At 47.3% G+C, this 16,376-nt stretch overlaps 1 protein-coding gene across 1 annotated transcript in view; it reads right to left on the bottom strand.

The window, feature by feature from the left end:
- The window catches only part of COLGALT1 (collagen beta(1-O)galactosyltransferase 1), a 34,664-nt gene that overhangs the window by 7,853 nt on the left and 10,435 nt on the right, over positions 1–16,376 (bottom strand). Inside the window, exons 4-6 of the mRNA XM_007945341.1 lie at positions 14,273–14,407; positions 11,487–11,691; positions 4,681–4,800 (exon numbers count right to left, since the gene is read on the bottom strand). Coding sequence (XP_007943532.1) covers positions 4,681–4,800; positions 11,487–11,691; positions 14,273–14,407 — 460 coding nt within the window. The remainder of the gene's footprint in view (positions 1–4,680; positions 4,801–11,486; positions 11,692–14,272; positions 14,408–16,376) is intronic.

Here is a 16,376-nt window from a genome sequence, read left to right as displayed (position 1 = left end):
TTGGTCAATGACATGAGACAAAGTATATGTGAACTGCTGTATGAAAAGTGAATTTACTCTGTAAATCTTCACCCAAATCCTAAAAAAAAAAGAAGAGCCAGGAGTGAAGCGCGTTCTTGAACCTGAGATCCCTGTGCTGAGATGCAGGAGAGGCAACAGAACCAAGAGACCGGCATGAGACAGAGCAGAAGCCTTCCTGGCCTTTGACTGAGAATGCTGAGTGCCTCTGGGCAGGAGGCTTGCTGGTGGAGTGGGGTGCCTCTCAGGGCACCTATCAACAAAGCTAAAAGGGCAGTGTAACACTTGCCAGAGAAGAGCTGAGGTCAGGTCAAGGAGACAAAGGCCAAAGAGAGGCGTGCCTATGGGCATGGCTGAGGGGAGGCTGCCCCGACTGAAGAATTGTATCCTGACTATTCCTGAACCTGAATTGTAACCGGTTACTTCCCTAATAAGCCCATAATTGTGAAGATTGTCTGTGAGTTCTGTGTGGCCAATGCAACGAATTATGGAACCCAGCAGAGAGGAGAGTGCTGTGGAAGGGACGGTTGGTGTCAGAATTGGTGACCAGGTTGGAAGGTGGCAGCGTGTCTGACCTCCACCTCAGAGGAATCAGCCTTGGCCCACAGACCTGATTCTGGGTCCTCCCTCCCCCTTGTGAAGTTAGAGGCAGTCAGAGGACGCCACCCAATGCTGCTTTTGTAAACCCAAATGTCCATCAACACATGAATGAATAAACAGAATGCGGTCCATCCACACAACGGACTATTCAGCCATAAAGAGAAATGAAGTCCTGACACACTCTACAACAGGGACGAACCTTGAAAACATCACGCTGAGAGAAATCAGTCCGTCACAAAAGGACAAATGTGCATAACCTCACTTATGTGAAATAAGCAAATGCACAGAAAGCAAACATGATGAATGATTACCAGGGGTCAGAAGGGAAGCTTTTGCTTACAGGGCTTTGAGTTTATGTTACTGGTGGTGGAATGACTTGGAAAAGGCCAACAAGAATGGTTACATAACCAGAGCAAAGACAAATGAAGAAAAGCAAAGACACACAGAAACAATTAGTCCTAGTGACTGGTACACCATGTGATCCTCAGCCTATATGACTATGAGAGCAGAATAATTAGATGGTGCCTGGCTACCACTGTCAAACACTTGAAGGAGGATCTACGTGGGAGATCCTGGAAGAGTGGAAGAACAATGTGGAAAAAAACTCAAAATCATTGGGAAAAAAAAGGGACCAGGTTTGCTGGTCTGATAGAGCCTGGTGGAACCCCTGAGACTATGGCCTCTAGATACTCTTCAGGTCTGGAATGGAACTCACTCCTGTAGCTTCTAGCCAAATAACAGACAGGTGTATAGAGTGAATTATACCAGGTAGATACACTCCTTGGAGAGATCAATCATGGGAGAACAGAAGGGCAGTGTTTGCACAGGGAGACGGCTCAGGGGGCAGGACTACATGGGAGGAACAGACACAGGGAAGAGGTAACCATGGGGAGGAAGTGGGAAGAGAGCTGTCACACTGTGGGGAATTGCCGTCAATGTCATGAAACAAGATGTGTATGAACTGCTGTGTGGAAAACGAATTTGCTCTGTAAACTTTCACCCAAATCACAATAATAATAAAAAAGCATGGTTACATAACTGGAAGAATGTAACTAATGTCACTGAAGTGCACATGTAGAAACTCTTGAGATGGTGTGTTTTGTTATGTGTATTTCCACCACCATAAGAGGAAAAAAAAAAATAACCACAAGCTCTCACACCCACCAGGACAGCTGTAAGAAAAAATGAAGAATAACAAGTCGTGACAAGAAGGTGAGAGAATGGAACCCTTGTCCACCAGTGAGGCATCATAAGGGGCGGTGGGGCTCACCTGTGGTTTCCAGCCAAACAAAGTACAGGCAAGTGAGTTAAACATTTACCTCAAGTAGACACATGCCCTGGAGAGAACAATCATGGGAGAAGGAAGGGCTGCTTATGCACAGGGAGACAGCTCAGGGCGCAGAAGAGTATGGAGGGATGGACACTGGGAAGAGGTAACTATGGGGAGGAAGTGGGAGGGGAGCTGTTGCATTGTAAATTTTGGTCAATGACATGAGACAAAGTATATGTGAACTGTTGTACGAAAAGTGAATTTACTCTGTAAATCTTCACCCAAATCAAAATAAAATTAAAAAAAAAAAAAAAGAGGGGGTGGGGCTGGCTCATGACGGCTTAGCCCTGAGCTTCAGCACAGATGTGGGGAATGGCAGACTTTAGGTGCAGGTCTGGCATGAGACAGAATGGCAAGGTAAGGGGTGGATATAAAAGGCTGCTCTGGTGGCATAGTGCCTAAGGCATGTGACTGCCAAGCAGAAGGTTGGCAGTTCAAACCCACCAGGCACTCCTTGGAAGGCTGGGCAATCTATTTCTGTAATGATACCGCCTTGGAAATGCAAGGAGGGGTTGCTATGTCCGGGTCCGACTCGACAGCTGTGAGTTTGATTGGTTTGGTATTCTGATGGATGAAAATGAGAAAACCTGACAATGAGTAAATAATACAGGGGAGTGTGCATTGGGGGGCGTCTGTCTGTCTGTCTGGGTATATATTGATTGCTGCTGTTGAGCCGATTGCATCTCACGGCGACCCCACAGGTGCTGTGACCTTTCAGGAGTAGATCGCCAGTCCCGTTTCCCAAAGTGCCTCCGGGTGGGTTCAAACCGCCAACCTTCTGGCTAATAGTCAAGCACTTCATCGTCTACTCCAGCCAGGGACTCCTGTCAAGCTGTGACAGACATCATATTGTTGGACAGAAACCAGGAGAGCCTTTCTCTGTCTCTTTTGATCTCACACACGCTTTTAATAAGTATTTTTTCTCTTCCAATAAACATGAAAATAAAAAGGCAGAAATGTTCCTTAAAGGCATCAAATATTTCGTAAAGGCTCAAAACCCACAGGTACTGTGTTTGTGGAAGAAATTCTTATTGTGGAGGTGTGTTTTAGTTAAAAAAAACCAAGCTTGATGAACCTTGAACACATTACCAAACCGACCGTCACTGAACTGATTCTGACCCCCAGGGACCTGTGTACATCAGTGTTCCAGCTCCGTAGGGTTCTCAGTGGCTGACTTTTCTGACACAGATCACCAGAACTTCCTTCCAAGGCGCCTCTGGGTGACCTGAGTCTCTAACCTCTCGGTTTGTACCACACAGGGCCTCTGTTTTCACACTAGTCAAGACCCAAAAGTCTCCCAAAAACGAGGAAGACTAGAGACCAGAGTACCACTTCACGGTCAGACACCCGGAGAGTCACAGGAAGAAGCTTCCAGAAGCAGGTGTTGTCAGTTGCTGGCGAGTGCACCCCAATGCACAGCAGCCCTGTGTGTGCAGAGTACAGCTGCTCCACAGGGTTTTTAAGGCTGTAACCTTTTGGAAATCAATCTTCTTATTCTACCTTAGTCTGGGAGCTCTGCCAAAACCTGTTCCACGTCCCAGCCACCCACAAGCTCCACAGACATATGGGAGGTGGTTGTACATGACGTGCACTGGCCAGGAATCAAACCCTGCATGGAAGGTGAGAAATGCTCCACTGAACCACCACTGCCCCACGGACTTGCCTATTCTAGGTATTTATATAACCCCTCATTTTGTTTTAAGGAGCTCTCCTGGTGCTGTGGTTAAGGCATTTGGTTGATAACCAAGAGATGGGCGGTTTGAACCCACCAGCCACTCCATGGAAAAAAGACGAAGCAGTCTACTTCTGTAAAGATTTACCGCCTTGGAAACCCTATGGGGCAGCTCTACTCTGTCCTGTAGAGTCTCTATGAGTCAGAATCCACTAGATGGTGGCGGCAGTGGGCCCACTTTCTTTTCTAAGGCTCACGACTCTCTGATTCAGCCAAGCTGGAGCTCAGACAGCTCGGGAGTCTCTCTCCCCTCCCCACTGCTGTGAGCTCCTCCCCCTACAAATGTCCCTGTTCCCTTCTCCTCTCTTACTGTGTTGTTTTCAGTTGCCATGGAGTAGATTCCAGTGCATGGCGACCCCATGTGTGCAGAGCAGAACTGCTACATAGGGTTTTCATGGCCATGACCTTCCACCAGGTCTGTTCTGAGGCATCTCTGAGTAGGTTCAAGCTGCCAACTTTTCAACTAGTTCAAGGGCTTAACCAGGATGCCTACTCAGTTACTAGAATTCTTTGGAGTATTAAGCCATCCTGACCTGGTTTAACATTAACTATTGTTGTTGTTATGTGCCATCGAGTCGGCCCCAACTCATAGCGACCCCTTCTTGGGTTTCCGAGGCAGTATCACTACGGAAGTAGATTGCCCCATCTTCCTTCCGAGGAGTGGCTGGTGGGTTTGGACCGCCAGCCTTCTGGTTAGCAGTCAAGTGCCTTAGCCACTATGCCACCAGAGCTCCTTAACATTAACTAGTAGCAGTCAATGTGACTCTGACTCACAGCGACCCCATGTGTGTCATGGTTTTTAGTGGCTGATTTTCAGAAATAACATCACCAGGCCTTAGACTCAAACCTGCAGCCTTTCAGTTAGGATCTAAGTGTGAGCATATGTGTACCACCTGGGGGCTGTTTTAACACTGTCCGGTGCACATTTCCCTTTGACTGACTTGGTTAGTGTTTACAGAGCGGCGCCAGGCAGAGGGTGGGCACAGTGGCCCAGACTCACCCATGACCTCCAGCTGCACGTGCATGAAGCTCTCGGCCTCGTCCTGGAGCGTGCTGTGTGCCCGCAATGGCACCGGCAGGAATCCATACACCTCCTTGTTGCAGACGTACATCTGTACCTCTAGAGCCAAGGACACAACAAGGAAAAATTAGAACAAAGACTCAGCCAAAAAGCAAGGAGGCCACAGGGGCAGGGACAGCATCACAGCCTGGCAAAGGGCAGGGGGCAGGGGTGCAGCAGTACATCAGCTGGCAGAGACCCCTTGGCATTCCACTGGGGACTGTGGCCGGAACAAAGCCTCACATTCAAGTGGACAACCAGGCATGCCCGGCACTCCCCACTGCCCATCGAGAGGGTAAGAAGCCACAAATATATGAAATGTCATTGGATGATACAAGAGAAGACTCTGAAGCTATCAAAAAGTGCTCTGTGCTGTTCCAGTGCCAGTAAGTCCACAAAAAGTTGTTCAAGGTTGTTAGTCATTGTTGTTAGGTGCCACTGGGTCAGTTCTAAGCAACCCTCTGCAGAACAGAACAAAACACTGCTGGTCCTGTACTGTCCTCACAATCCTTGCCACGTTGGAGCCCACTATGGGAGCCACCATGTCAATCCATCTCATTGAGGGTCTTCCTCTTTTTTGTTGACCCTCTATTTTACCAGGCATGATCTCCTTCTCCAGGGACAGGTCCCTCCTGATAACATGTCCAAAGTAAGTGAAACGAAGTCTGGCCATTCTCCCTTCTAAGGAGCATCCTGGCTGGACTTCTTCCAGGACAGATTTGTCAGTTCTTCCGACAGTCCATGGTACTTTCAGTATTCTTTGACAATTCCACAACTCAAAAGCATCAACTCTTCTTCGGATTTCCTTATTCATTGTCCATCTACACACATTTGAGGCAAGTGAAAATGCCATGCTTAGGTCAGGCGCACCTTAGTCTTCAAAGTGACATCTTTGCTTTTTAACATTTTCAAGAGGTCTTTTGCAGCAGACCTGCCTAATACAATACGTCATTTGATTTCTTGACTGCTCCTTCCATGGGAATGTGGATCCAAGTAATGTTAGTCATTAAAACCCACTGCCATTGAGTCGCTTCCGACTCGTAGTGATGCCACTGGACAGGATAGACCTTCCAAGGCTGCAAATCTTTACAGAAGCAGATTGCCCCATCTTTCTTCCATGACTGATGGGTTTGAACCACTGACCTTTTGGTTAGCAGCTCAATGCTTTAACCACAGTGCCACCTTTTTTTAGTCATTAAGGAAATGCAAATCAAAGCCAGAATGAGATACCACTTCAAAGTCACCAAACTCAAAACCAGTTACTATCCAGTAGGATTCTGACTCTTGGTGACTGCACGTGTGTCAGAGTGGCACATGCTCCACGGGGTTTTCAAGGCTGGTTTTCTGGAAACAGATCATCAGGCCCTTCTTCCAAGGCACCTCTGGGTAGGTCTGGACATCTAACCTTCTGGTTACTAATCAAGCACATAACTGTGTGCACTACTAAGGAATTCCTTCACATCACCTAGGATGTCTACTATCAGAAAAATGGGTAACAACAAGTGTTGGTGATTATGGGGAGAAATGGGACCCTTCAACCATTGCCAGTGGGAATGCAAGATGGTGCAGCCACCATGGAAACAGTTGGGCAGCCCCTCAAAAAGTTAAACACAGAATTACCACATGACTCAGTAACCCCAATCGTAGTATCCCCAAGAGCTTGAAGCAGAAGCTTAGACACATATGCATACATCAATGTTCACTGTAGCGTTGTTCACAAGAGCGAAAAGGTGCAAACAACCCAAGTGTCCATCAACAGGTGAATGGCTAACAGACAGGTACATAAGGTGAACATTTATACCAGAGAGGTTCACTCCTTAGAACAATCAACTGTGGGAGAGCAGAAGGGCAGCATTTGCATGGGGAGATAGCTCAGGGAGCAGGAATTCATAGGAAAGAAGGGCACAGGGAAAGGGTCACCATGGGGAGGAAGTGGGAAGAGAGCTGCTACACTGTGGGGACTGCAATCAGCATCGTTAAACAAAATGTGTGCGAACTGTTGAATGGAAAACGAATTTGCTCAGCACACTTTCACCCAAATCACAATCTAAAAAATAATAAATAAATAAATAACCTTAGATTATAAAAAACAAACAGATGAATGGATAAACATAATGTGGGCCATTCATAAAATGCAATGTCCGTCAGCCATAAAGACAAATAAGTTATGCACACCACCACATGGATGAACCTTAAAACCATGATGGTGTGCGAAAGCAGTCAGTCACAAAAGGACAAATATTTTGTAATCTCACTCATATGAAGTATCTTGAATAGGCAGGTGTACAGAGATTGGTTCCCAAGGGCTAGGGCAGGGGCGAGGGGGAGACACTGCTTAGTGGGCGCTGAGCATCTGTTCAGGGTGATGGGACTTTGGAAATGGAGGGTGCTGATGGTTGTACAAACAGGGCGAACGTAATTAACACCACTGAATTGTAAATGTAAAAAATGTTGAAATGGTATGTTTTGTGACATGCATATTTACCACAATAAAAAAAGATATATATATTAAAAAATTTTTAAAACAAAGAGATAAAGCCCACAGGTGAAGTATGTCATTCCACCTCTTATCACTAGAGGGAGCCAGAGAGGCAGGAAAGGTGGGGAGGGTGTGGGACAGGCCTGAGCACCACGCAAACCTCCGGTTTAGAATAAATGTCCAGTCAGCATGTGGCTGTGTGACCTTTCTTGTCTATATTCTTTTCCTGATTATATAATAAATACACATGCAACTGTAAAAAACCTGGAGTATAGCTAAGTATTGAGATAAAGATAACTTTCAATAAAATGAAAAATAAAAACTTGCCATGGAGTCGATTCCACCTCATGGCGATCCTACATGTCACAGAGTAAAACTGTTCCAGAGAGTTTTCTTGGCTGTAATCTTCACGGAAGCAGATCGCCTGGTCTTACTTCCACAGTGCCACTGGGTGAGTTTGAACCTGCTACCTTTAGGTTAGTGTTGTTGCAGTTGTTAGGTGCTGTCGAGTTGGCTCTGACTCATAGTGACCCTGTGCACAACAGAATGAAACACTGCTGGCCCTGTGCCAGCCTCACAGTCCTTGTTACACCTGAGCCCATCATTGCAGCCGCTGTGTCAGTCCATCTCCTTGAGGGTCTTGCCTGCTTTCACTGACCCTCCACTTTACCAAGCATGATGTCCTTCTCCAAGGAATGGTCCTTTCTGACAACATGACCAAAGTAGATGAGACGAAGTCTGGCCATTCTTGCTTCCAAGGAGCATTGTGTCTGCACTTCTTCCAGGACAGATTTGTTAGTTCTGGCAGTCCATGGTACTTTCAGTATTCTGTGCCAACACCACAACTCAAAAGCATCAACTCTTCTTCGGTCTTCCCTATTCATTGTCCAGCTCTCACATGCATACAAGGCGATTGGAAATACCATGGCTTTCAAGTGCTGAGGAGCAAGGATGTCTCCTTGAGGACTAAGGTGCGCCTGACACAAGCCATGATTATTTTCACATGCGTATGAGGCTACTGAAAATGCCATGGCTTGGTTTAGGCACACCTTAGTCTTCAAGGAGACATCTTTGCTCGTTAGCACTTGAAAGGTCTTTTGCAGCAGATTTGCCCAGTGCAATACATCATCTAATTTCTTAACTGCTGCTTCCACTGGTGTTGATTGTGGAACAAAGTAATGTGAAATCTTTAACAACTTCAATCTTTTCTCCATTTATTGTGATGCTGCTTATAGGTCCAGTTGTGAAGATTTTCGTTTTCTTTAGGTAAAGTGTAATCCACACTGCAGACTATAGTCTTTAATCTTCATCATAAGTGCTTCAAGTCATCCTCACTTTCAGCAAGCAAAGTTCTGTCGTCTGTGTATCGCAGGTTGTTAATGAGTCTTCCTCCTGATGTCACGTTCTTCTTCATACAGGCTAGCTTCCAGATTTTTTGCTTAGCATACAAATTGGATAAGTATGGTGAAAGGATACAACCCCAATACACTCCCTTCCTGATTTTAAACTATGCAGTATCTCTTTGCTCTGTTCAAATGGCAGCCTCCTGGTCTGTGTATAGGTTCCTTATGAGCACAATTAAGTGTTCTGGATTCCCAATCTTCTCAATGTTATCCATAATTTCTTATGATCCACACAGTTGAATGTTTTTGCAGAGTCAATAAAACACAGGTAAAGATCTTTCTGGTATTCTTTGCTTTCAGCCAAGACCCATCTGACACCAGCAATGACATCCCTTGCTCCACATCCTCTTCTGAGGCCAGCTTTCCTGGGCATTCTCTGCCAACATACCACTGCGACCATTTTTGCATTATTTTCAGCAAGGTTTTGCTTGCGTGTGATATTGATATTGCTCAATAATTTTCACATTCTGTGGGATCATCTTTGTTTGGAATGGGGTGGGATATAATCAAGGTCTTATTTTGGCTCTCATGGACTTGTTTTAATTGTCTTCATCTTGAACTTGCATACAAGCAAGTGATAGTCTGTTTCATAGTCAGCTCCTGGACTTGTTTCGGCTGAAGATATTGACCTTTTCCTCACCTATTTCCACAGATGTAGTCAATCTGATTCCTATGTATTCCACTTGGAAAGGTCCACGTGTACAGCCACCACTTATGTTGTTGAAAAAAGGTATTTGCAATGAGTAAGTTGCTAGTCCTGCAAAATTCTATCATGAGATCTCCAGCATCATTTCTATCACCAGGCCATATTTTCCAACTACTGGTGATTCTTCTTTGTTTCCAACTTTTGCTTTCCAATCACCAGTAATAATCAATACATCTTGATTGCATGTTCAGTCAATTTCAGACTGCAGAAGTTGGTAAAAATGTTCAATTTCCTCATCTTTGGCTTTGGGGGTTGGTGAGTAAATTTGAATAATAGTAGTATTAACTGGTCTTCCTTGTAGGCATATGGATATTATCCTATCACTGACAGCACTGTACCTCAGGATAGATTTTGAAACATGTTTCATGATGATGAATGCCACACTAGTCCTCTTCAATTTGTCATTCCCAGCGCAGTAGTTAAGGTTGTATGTCAACTTGGCTGGGCCTGGTTGAGTGGCTGGGCAGCTGGTGGTAGTTATTCCCCATGATGAGACTGGCAATCAACTCCATGGTGGGATCTACAACAAACAAGCAGCTGAGTAGCTGCTTTAGGGATGTGGTCTGCTCCCCATATGTAACAATCAGCTTTGGGAATGGTCTCCAGCTTATGGGACGCTTGAATCCTGAATGTAGCCAAGTTGTTGTTCAGGAGCCTGCCGTGCTCAGCCGAACTTGGGACTTTCAATGGACTTGAATCAATGGCCTGCCGTGTTGTTTGGTAACACTGGGACTGTGCCTTTTCACTTGTCAACCTTGGGCTTCTCAGCCTCAGCAGCCAGCGGCTGTCTGAGTGAAGAAAAGCCTCCAGCTCCAGTGGGCCAGGAACAGGAGGCAGAGCTGAAGCTCAAGATTGAGGGGCTTTCACCCATCCCCTAGAACCTGGCACTTTGAACTCAGACTTAAGCCTCCAACCTGTAAGAGAATAAACTCGTGTTTGTTAAAGCATCCCATTTGTGGTGTATCTTGTGTTAGAGCGGCACTGGGTAACCAGAACACCCAGCACAGTAGATCATATGGTTGTGATTCAAAATGGCCAAATCCAGTCCATTTCAGCTCACTAATGCCTAGCTCAAGGAGCTCTAGTGGCGTAGTGCCTAAGGCACTTGACCGTTAACCAGAAGACTGGAGGTTCAAACCCACCAGCCGCTCCTCGGAAGGAAGATTGGGCAATCTACTTCCGTAGTGATACTGCCTTGGAAAGCAAAGAAGGGGTCACTATGAGTCAGGTCTGACTTGATGGCACATAACAACAACAACAATGCCTAGCTCACTAATATCTTGACGCGTTCCATTTCATTTTGGACAACTTCTAATTTTCCTAGATTCATATTTCGTACATTCTATGTTCTGATTATGATTGGATATCTGAAGCTGTTTCTTCCCATTTTGAGTCGTGCCACATCAGCAAATGGAAGTCCTGAAAGCTTTACTCCATCCACATCATTCAGGTCGACTGCTTTGAGGCAGCTCTTCCCCAGTGGTATTTTGAGCACCTTCCGACCTGAGGGGCTCATCTTCCAGCACTGTATCAGACAACGTTTCAGGGCTACTCATAAAGTTTTCAGTAATATATCAGTGTTCCACTGCTATTCATAAGGTTTTTTTAAAAAAAATTTATTGTGATATGGGTGATATTCTTAAAGTTTTCACTGGCCAATTCTTTGAGAAGCGGATGGCCCCTTCCTTCTTCCAAGTCTGTCTTAGTCTAGAAGCTCTACTGGTGACCCTGATGGTAATTAAAACACCAGTGGCATAGCCTCCAGCTTCACAGTAACACACAAGCCACAACAGTACGACACACTAACAGACAAGTGGTTAGGTTAATAGTCAACTGTAAACCATGTGTGTCACCCAAGGACCTTAACCCTCAATAAAGGGGTACTTCTGTACTGATACTGCCTTGAAAACCCAAGGAGGGGTCACTATGAGTCGGATCCGACTTGACAGCAGTGGGCTTAAGGAGCTATAGAGTGAAGTCAACCCACAAAGCCAGGGCCAGAGAGAGCCTGAGTCCTGGTGACATCATCTGAACACCTGGACACAGCCATGCCAGAAGCCAACCCCCACCCAACACTTTTGGTTCTGTGAGCTCTGTTTGGACTTGCTCCATGAGGACCTCAAAGAACCAATCAGATGCTCCTATCCCATGCACTCACCTGCCTGCTTGCAGGAGAAGGCAAAGACGATGATGTCATCGAAGGACCAGGTGTAGTCGGGATGAGGCGGGTAAAAGGCCAGGTTCTTGGAGGCCGCCTTCCGCAGGTCGATCAGGAAGGTCGAGTGCACCATGGGCACAGGGAAGCAGCCCCGGCGGTCCCGTTTGCGGATGGGGATGTAGGCAGGTGTGCGTTTGTAGTAGCCCTGGCAGGGGAGCAGAGACCTGAGTGGGGGTCCCTGGAGGTGAGGCTGGAACCTGGGAGGTGGGACCCATGGAACAGCCGAGAAAGAGAGAACCAGATGCCAGCCATGGTGTGTACCCTGAGCACGGGGCTCTGAGCTGGGTCAGGCGTGGTCTCTACCCCTCAGAGACTCAGCAGGGCAATCACAGGAAAACAAAGGGAAATAAATGGTCAGCCCTCTGCAGTCCCAGCTGTTATGAGTTGGAGTCCTAAGCCCTACACCTGTGCAGGAGTCCCTGGGTGGTGCGAATGGCTACTAGCCAGAAGGTTGGCAGTTCAAACACACCCCAAGATGCCTCGGGAGGCAGGCCTGTGATCTGCTGCTGCAAGGTCACAGCCTTGACAACTCTTTGGAGCAGCTCTACTCTGCACACATGGCAAGGCCAGGAGTCAGAATCAACTTGCAGACAATATATCTGTGGATGGGACCCTATTTGGGAACATGGCTTTCTTTGTTATGTTAATGAGGCCATAGCATGTGTGGTGGTTATGCTTGTGTGTCAATTTGTCTGGGCCTGGTTGAGTGGCTGGGCAGCTGTTGGTAGTTGTTCCCCATGACGAGACTCGCAATCACCTCCATGGTGGGATCTACCACAAGCAGCTGAGTAGCCACTTTGGGTATGTGGTCTGCTTCTCTCGTATATAAGCAGCAGCTTTGGGAATGGTCTCTAGCCTATGGCACACTTGGACCCTACGTGTAGCTGTGTCGTTGTTCAGCAGCCTCCCATGCTCTGCCGACCTTGGGACTTAGGATGGACTTCAATTAATGGCCTGCTGTGTGGCTTGGTAACATCGGGACTGTGCCTTTTTTACATGTCAACCTTAGGCTTCTCAACCTCAGCAGCCAGCAGCTGTCTGAGTGAAGAAACACCTCTAGCTCCAGTGGGCTGAGAGCAGGAGGCGGAGCTGGACCCCAAGGTTGAGGAGCTTTCAACTAGCCCCTAGAGCCTGGCACTTTGAACTTGGACTTAAAGCCTCCAAACTGTAAATAAACTCCTGCTTGTTAAGGCCATCCCATTTGTGGTATATTTCTTGTCAGAGAGGCACTAGGGAACCAGAACAGCATGTAAGGTGGGTCTTAAGCCCGTCACCTTTAAGTTATAAGGAGCATGTGAGCCACAGAAGCTGGCAGACAGTAAGCGACACTATCTGAGGAGAAGGGAGGCCAACCGGTCTCAAGCCCAGGACCCACAGGGAACGTTAGCTAGTGAGGCTGCAACAAGGACCTCCCCCAGAGACTCTTAGTGGTTACCAGGGGTAGGAGGGAGGGGAAAGGGGAAGCGTTTGTTGTGGGGGCACTGAGTTCATGCTAATCGTGGTGGATATTTTGGAGAAGGATGGCAATAATCGCAGCACAACACGAAAAATGTTATCAGTGTTCCAGAGCTGTAAACATGGAAGCTGCTGGAGATGTCTTGTTGTGTATGTTTTCACCACAACAAAAGTGCAAAAAAACAAAAAAGAAAAAGAAACTGAACATCAGGAGTATGACTGCAAGAACGATACTGGGAGCTGAACTGTGTCCCCAAAGTGACGTGTCCATGTTCTAACCCCCAGAGCCTGCCAATGTGACCTCATTTGGAAACAGGATCTTTGCAGATGTAAATCAACAGGTGGTCCGAGTGGGTATATGTGTGGCGGGTGTCCTAAACATAATCTCCTCTGTGGCGTCTTATAAAAAATAACAGAACAGGCACAGAGACACACGCAGGGGGAAGACAGGTACCACATGAAGGTACAGCCATAAGCAACCAAGGAATGCCAAGAGACGCTCGGGGCTACAGACGTGGAAAGAGAGAGAGAAAGCATGGTCCCACCAACATCCTGAAGCCAGACTGCCAGCCTCCAGACTGACTTCTGTTCTTTAAAGCCACCACTGTGGTATTTTGCTGAGAGAGCCCCAGGAGACCAAGATACAGAGGACGACCAGACACGAGTCGACACTGGGCTGTTCAAGGATTGCTGTTGTTAGGTGTCATCTAATAGCTTCTAACTCACAGCGACCCCAGGCACAAAGGTGGGAGCGCTGCTCAATTTATGGTGCCTTGCAGGTCAGATAGGTTGCCCTGGTGGTGTGGTGCCTAAGGCACTTGACTGCTCACCAGAAGGCTGACGGTTCAAACTCACCAGCCACTCCTCAGAAGGAAGGTTGGGCAATCTACTTCCGTAGTGATACCGCCTCGGAAACCCAAGGAGGGGTCGCTATGAGTCGGGTCCGACTCGACGGCAGTGAGTAGCAGTCAGATCATTGTGATCTGGAGGGTTTTCATTGGCTGATACTCAGAAGTAGATCCCCAGGGCTTTCTCCCTCCTGTCCCAGTCAGCAAGCTCTGCTCAAACCTGCTGAGCAGCCTAGCAACATGCAAGCCTCCAACAACTAAAAGGTCTCCCACGTGGAGGGGAAAATCCTACCACTGATCCACCACCACCTCATGCTTAGGGTGATGGTGTCTGTGAACTGCTCATCTCGAGGTGGTGTGCTAATGAGTCAAACTCCAGCCACAGCACCCAGGCCCCCCACCCTCGTCCCACAGCCCCCTCACCTGGGAGGTCATGCCACACCAGAAGTTGGAGTATGCGGCCCGTGAGTCCAACATGGGGGCCACCACTGTCTTGTTCTCAGCAATGAGCAGGGTCAGCGTGTCAGGGTTGAGGATGAGGTTATCTGCATCCACAAACTGCAAAACAACCAGCACGGCATTAGTGTGGGCCCCAGGGTCAGGCTGCAACTCAGAACGGCTCAGGCAAAGGCTGGGCCCCTGGTGGGGGACTGGGGACGGAACAAGCTGCTGGATCTGGGAGCCCCTAGGCCTCACAACGGCGGTGCATCTCTGCCCTTTGTAGCGAGCTGTGTTATTATCCTCACACCATAAGGGAAAAAGCACAAACCACAACTACACACCGCAACAAAAACAAGAACTCGTTATCAAGAGAGTCCCCGATGCTTGGTGACTGTGTACAACGGAATGAAATGGTCTTGCACCAGCCCCATAATGGAGTACAGGTCGGATGATCGTGATCCACAGGATTTTCACTGGCTTGTTTTTGGAGGTCAATCACAGGCCTTTCTTCCTGGTCTTAGCCTGGAAGCCCCGCTGAAACATGTCGGTATCCTAGCAACACACAAGCCTCTGGTGACGGACGGGTGGGGGCTGTGAACACCTGAGTCTCCTGCGTGGAAGGCGAGAACTGCATCGCTGAACTACCACTGCCTTTGGCCACACAAATGCACAGGCTGCACCCTGGCGAGGGGCACTGGACACAGGCAAATACAGGATGTGACTCCACTTACGGGACATTTAAAAACAGGCAGCAAACAAGCTACAGCTTATGAAACGAAGTGGGAACCAAGGATCTGATAAGGGTTTAGTGTCCAGAATACAGGAAGAGCTCCTACAACTCAACAACAAAAAGACAAACAACACAATCAAAACTAGGCAGAAAGTTTGAACAGATATTTCTCCAAAGAAGATGTGCAGATGGCCTGTGAGCACACGACAAGACACTCTCATCCTAAGTCGTTGCTGCTGTTGGCTATCACTGAGTCAGTTCTAACTCATAGCAATGCTACGTACAATGGAATGGAACACTGCCCAGTCCTGCACCAGCCCCAAAATTGTTGCTATGTTTCAGCCCATTGTTGCAGCCACTGGGTTAATCCATCTCGTTGAGGGTTTGAAGGTCTTCTTTTTCACTGACCTCTACTTTACCAGGAAGCCCTGGTGGCGTAGTGCCTAAGGCATTTGACTGCTAACCAGAAGGCTGGTGGTTCAAACCCACCAGCCACTCCTTGGAAGGAAGGTTGGGGAATCTACTTCCGTAGTGATATCACCTCAGAAACCCAAGGAAGGGTCGCTATGAGTTAGGTCAGACTCCAGGGCAGTGGTTGCATTGCGCTTTGCCACCTCACCAAGCATGATGTCCTTCAACAAGGACTGGTCCCTCCTGATAACATGTCTGAAGATGTGAGATGAAGTCTGGTTGGCACTCCTTCTAAGGAGCTGTAGTTCTTCCAAGACAGGTTGGTTTGTTCTTCTAGCCCAAAGCCAAAAAAACCCCATGGCTGTGGAGTCGGTTCTAACTCAAAGCAACCCTACAGGACACAGGAGAACTGCTACATAGGGTTTCCAAGGAAGCAAGCTGTCACATCCTTCTCCTACAGAGTGGCTAACAGGTTCAAACCGCTGATGTCCAGGTTAGCAGCCAAGGGTACCCCAGGGGTGCTGTTCTTCTGGCAGTTTGTGATATATTCAATGATCTTCACCAACACCACAACTCAAGTACATCAATTCTTCTTCAGTCTTTCTTATTCACTGTTTAGCTTTTGCATGCATATGAGGCAACTGAAAATACCATGGCTTGTGTTAGGTGCACCTTTAGTCCTCAAAGTGACATCTTTGCTTTTTAACACCTTAAAGAGTTCTTTTGCAGCAGATTTTCCCAGTGAAATATGTCATTTGATTTCCTGACTGCTGCTTCCATGGGCATTAATTATGGATCCAAGTAAAATGAAATCCTTGACAACTTCGATCTTTTCTCCATTTATCATGATGTTGCTTATTGGTCCAGTTGTGAGGATTTTGGTTTTAAGTTGAAATATAATCCAAAGGGAAGGCTGTAGTCTTTGGTCTTCATTGGTAAGTGCTT

Source organism: Orycteropus afer, unplaced genomic scaffold (genome assembly GCF_000298275.1).
Source record: "Orycteropus afer afer isolate SDZICR_OR568_19922 unplaced genomic scaffold, OryAfe1.0 scaffold00136, whole genome shotgun sequence".
Taxonomy (NCBI): Eukaryota; Metazoa; Chordata; class Mammalia; order Tubulidentata; family Orycteropodidae; genus Orycteropus; species Orycteropus afer.
The sequence above is the reverse complement of the archived record's forward strand: the minus strand, read 5'-3'. Positions and strand labels throughout refer to the sequence as shown.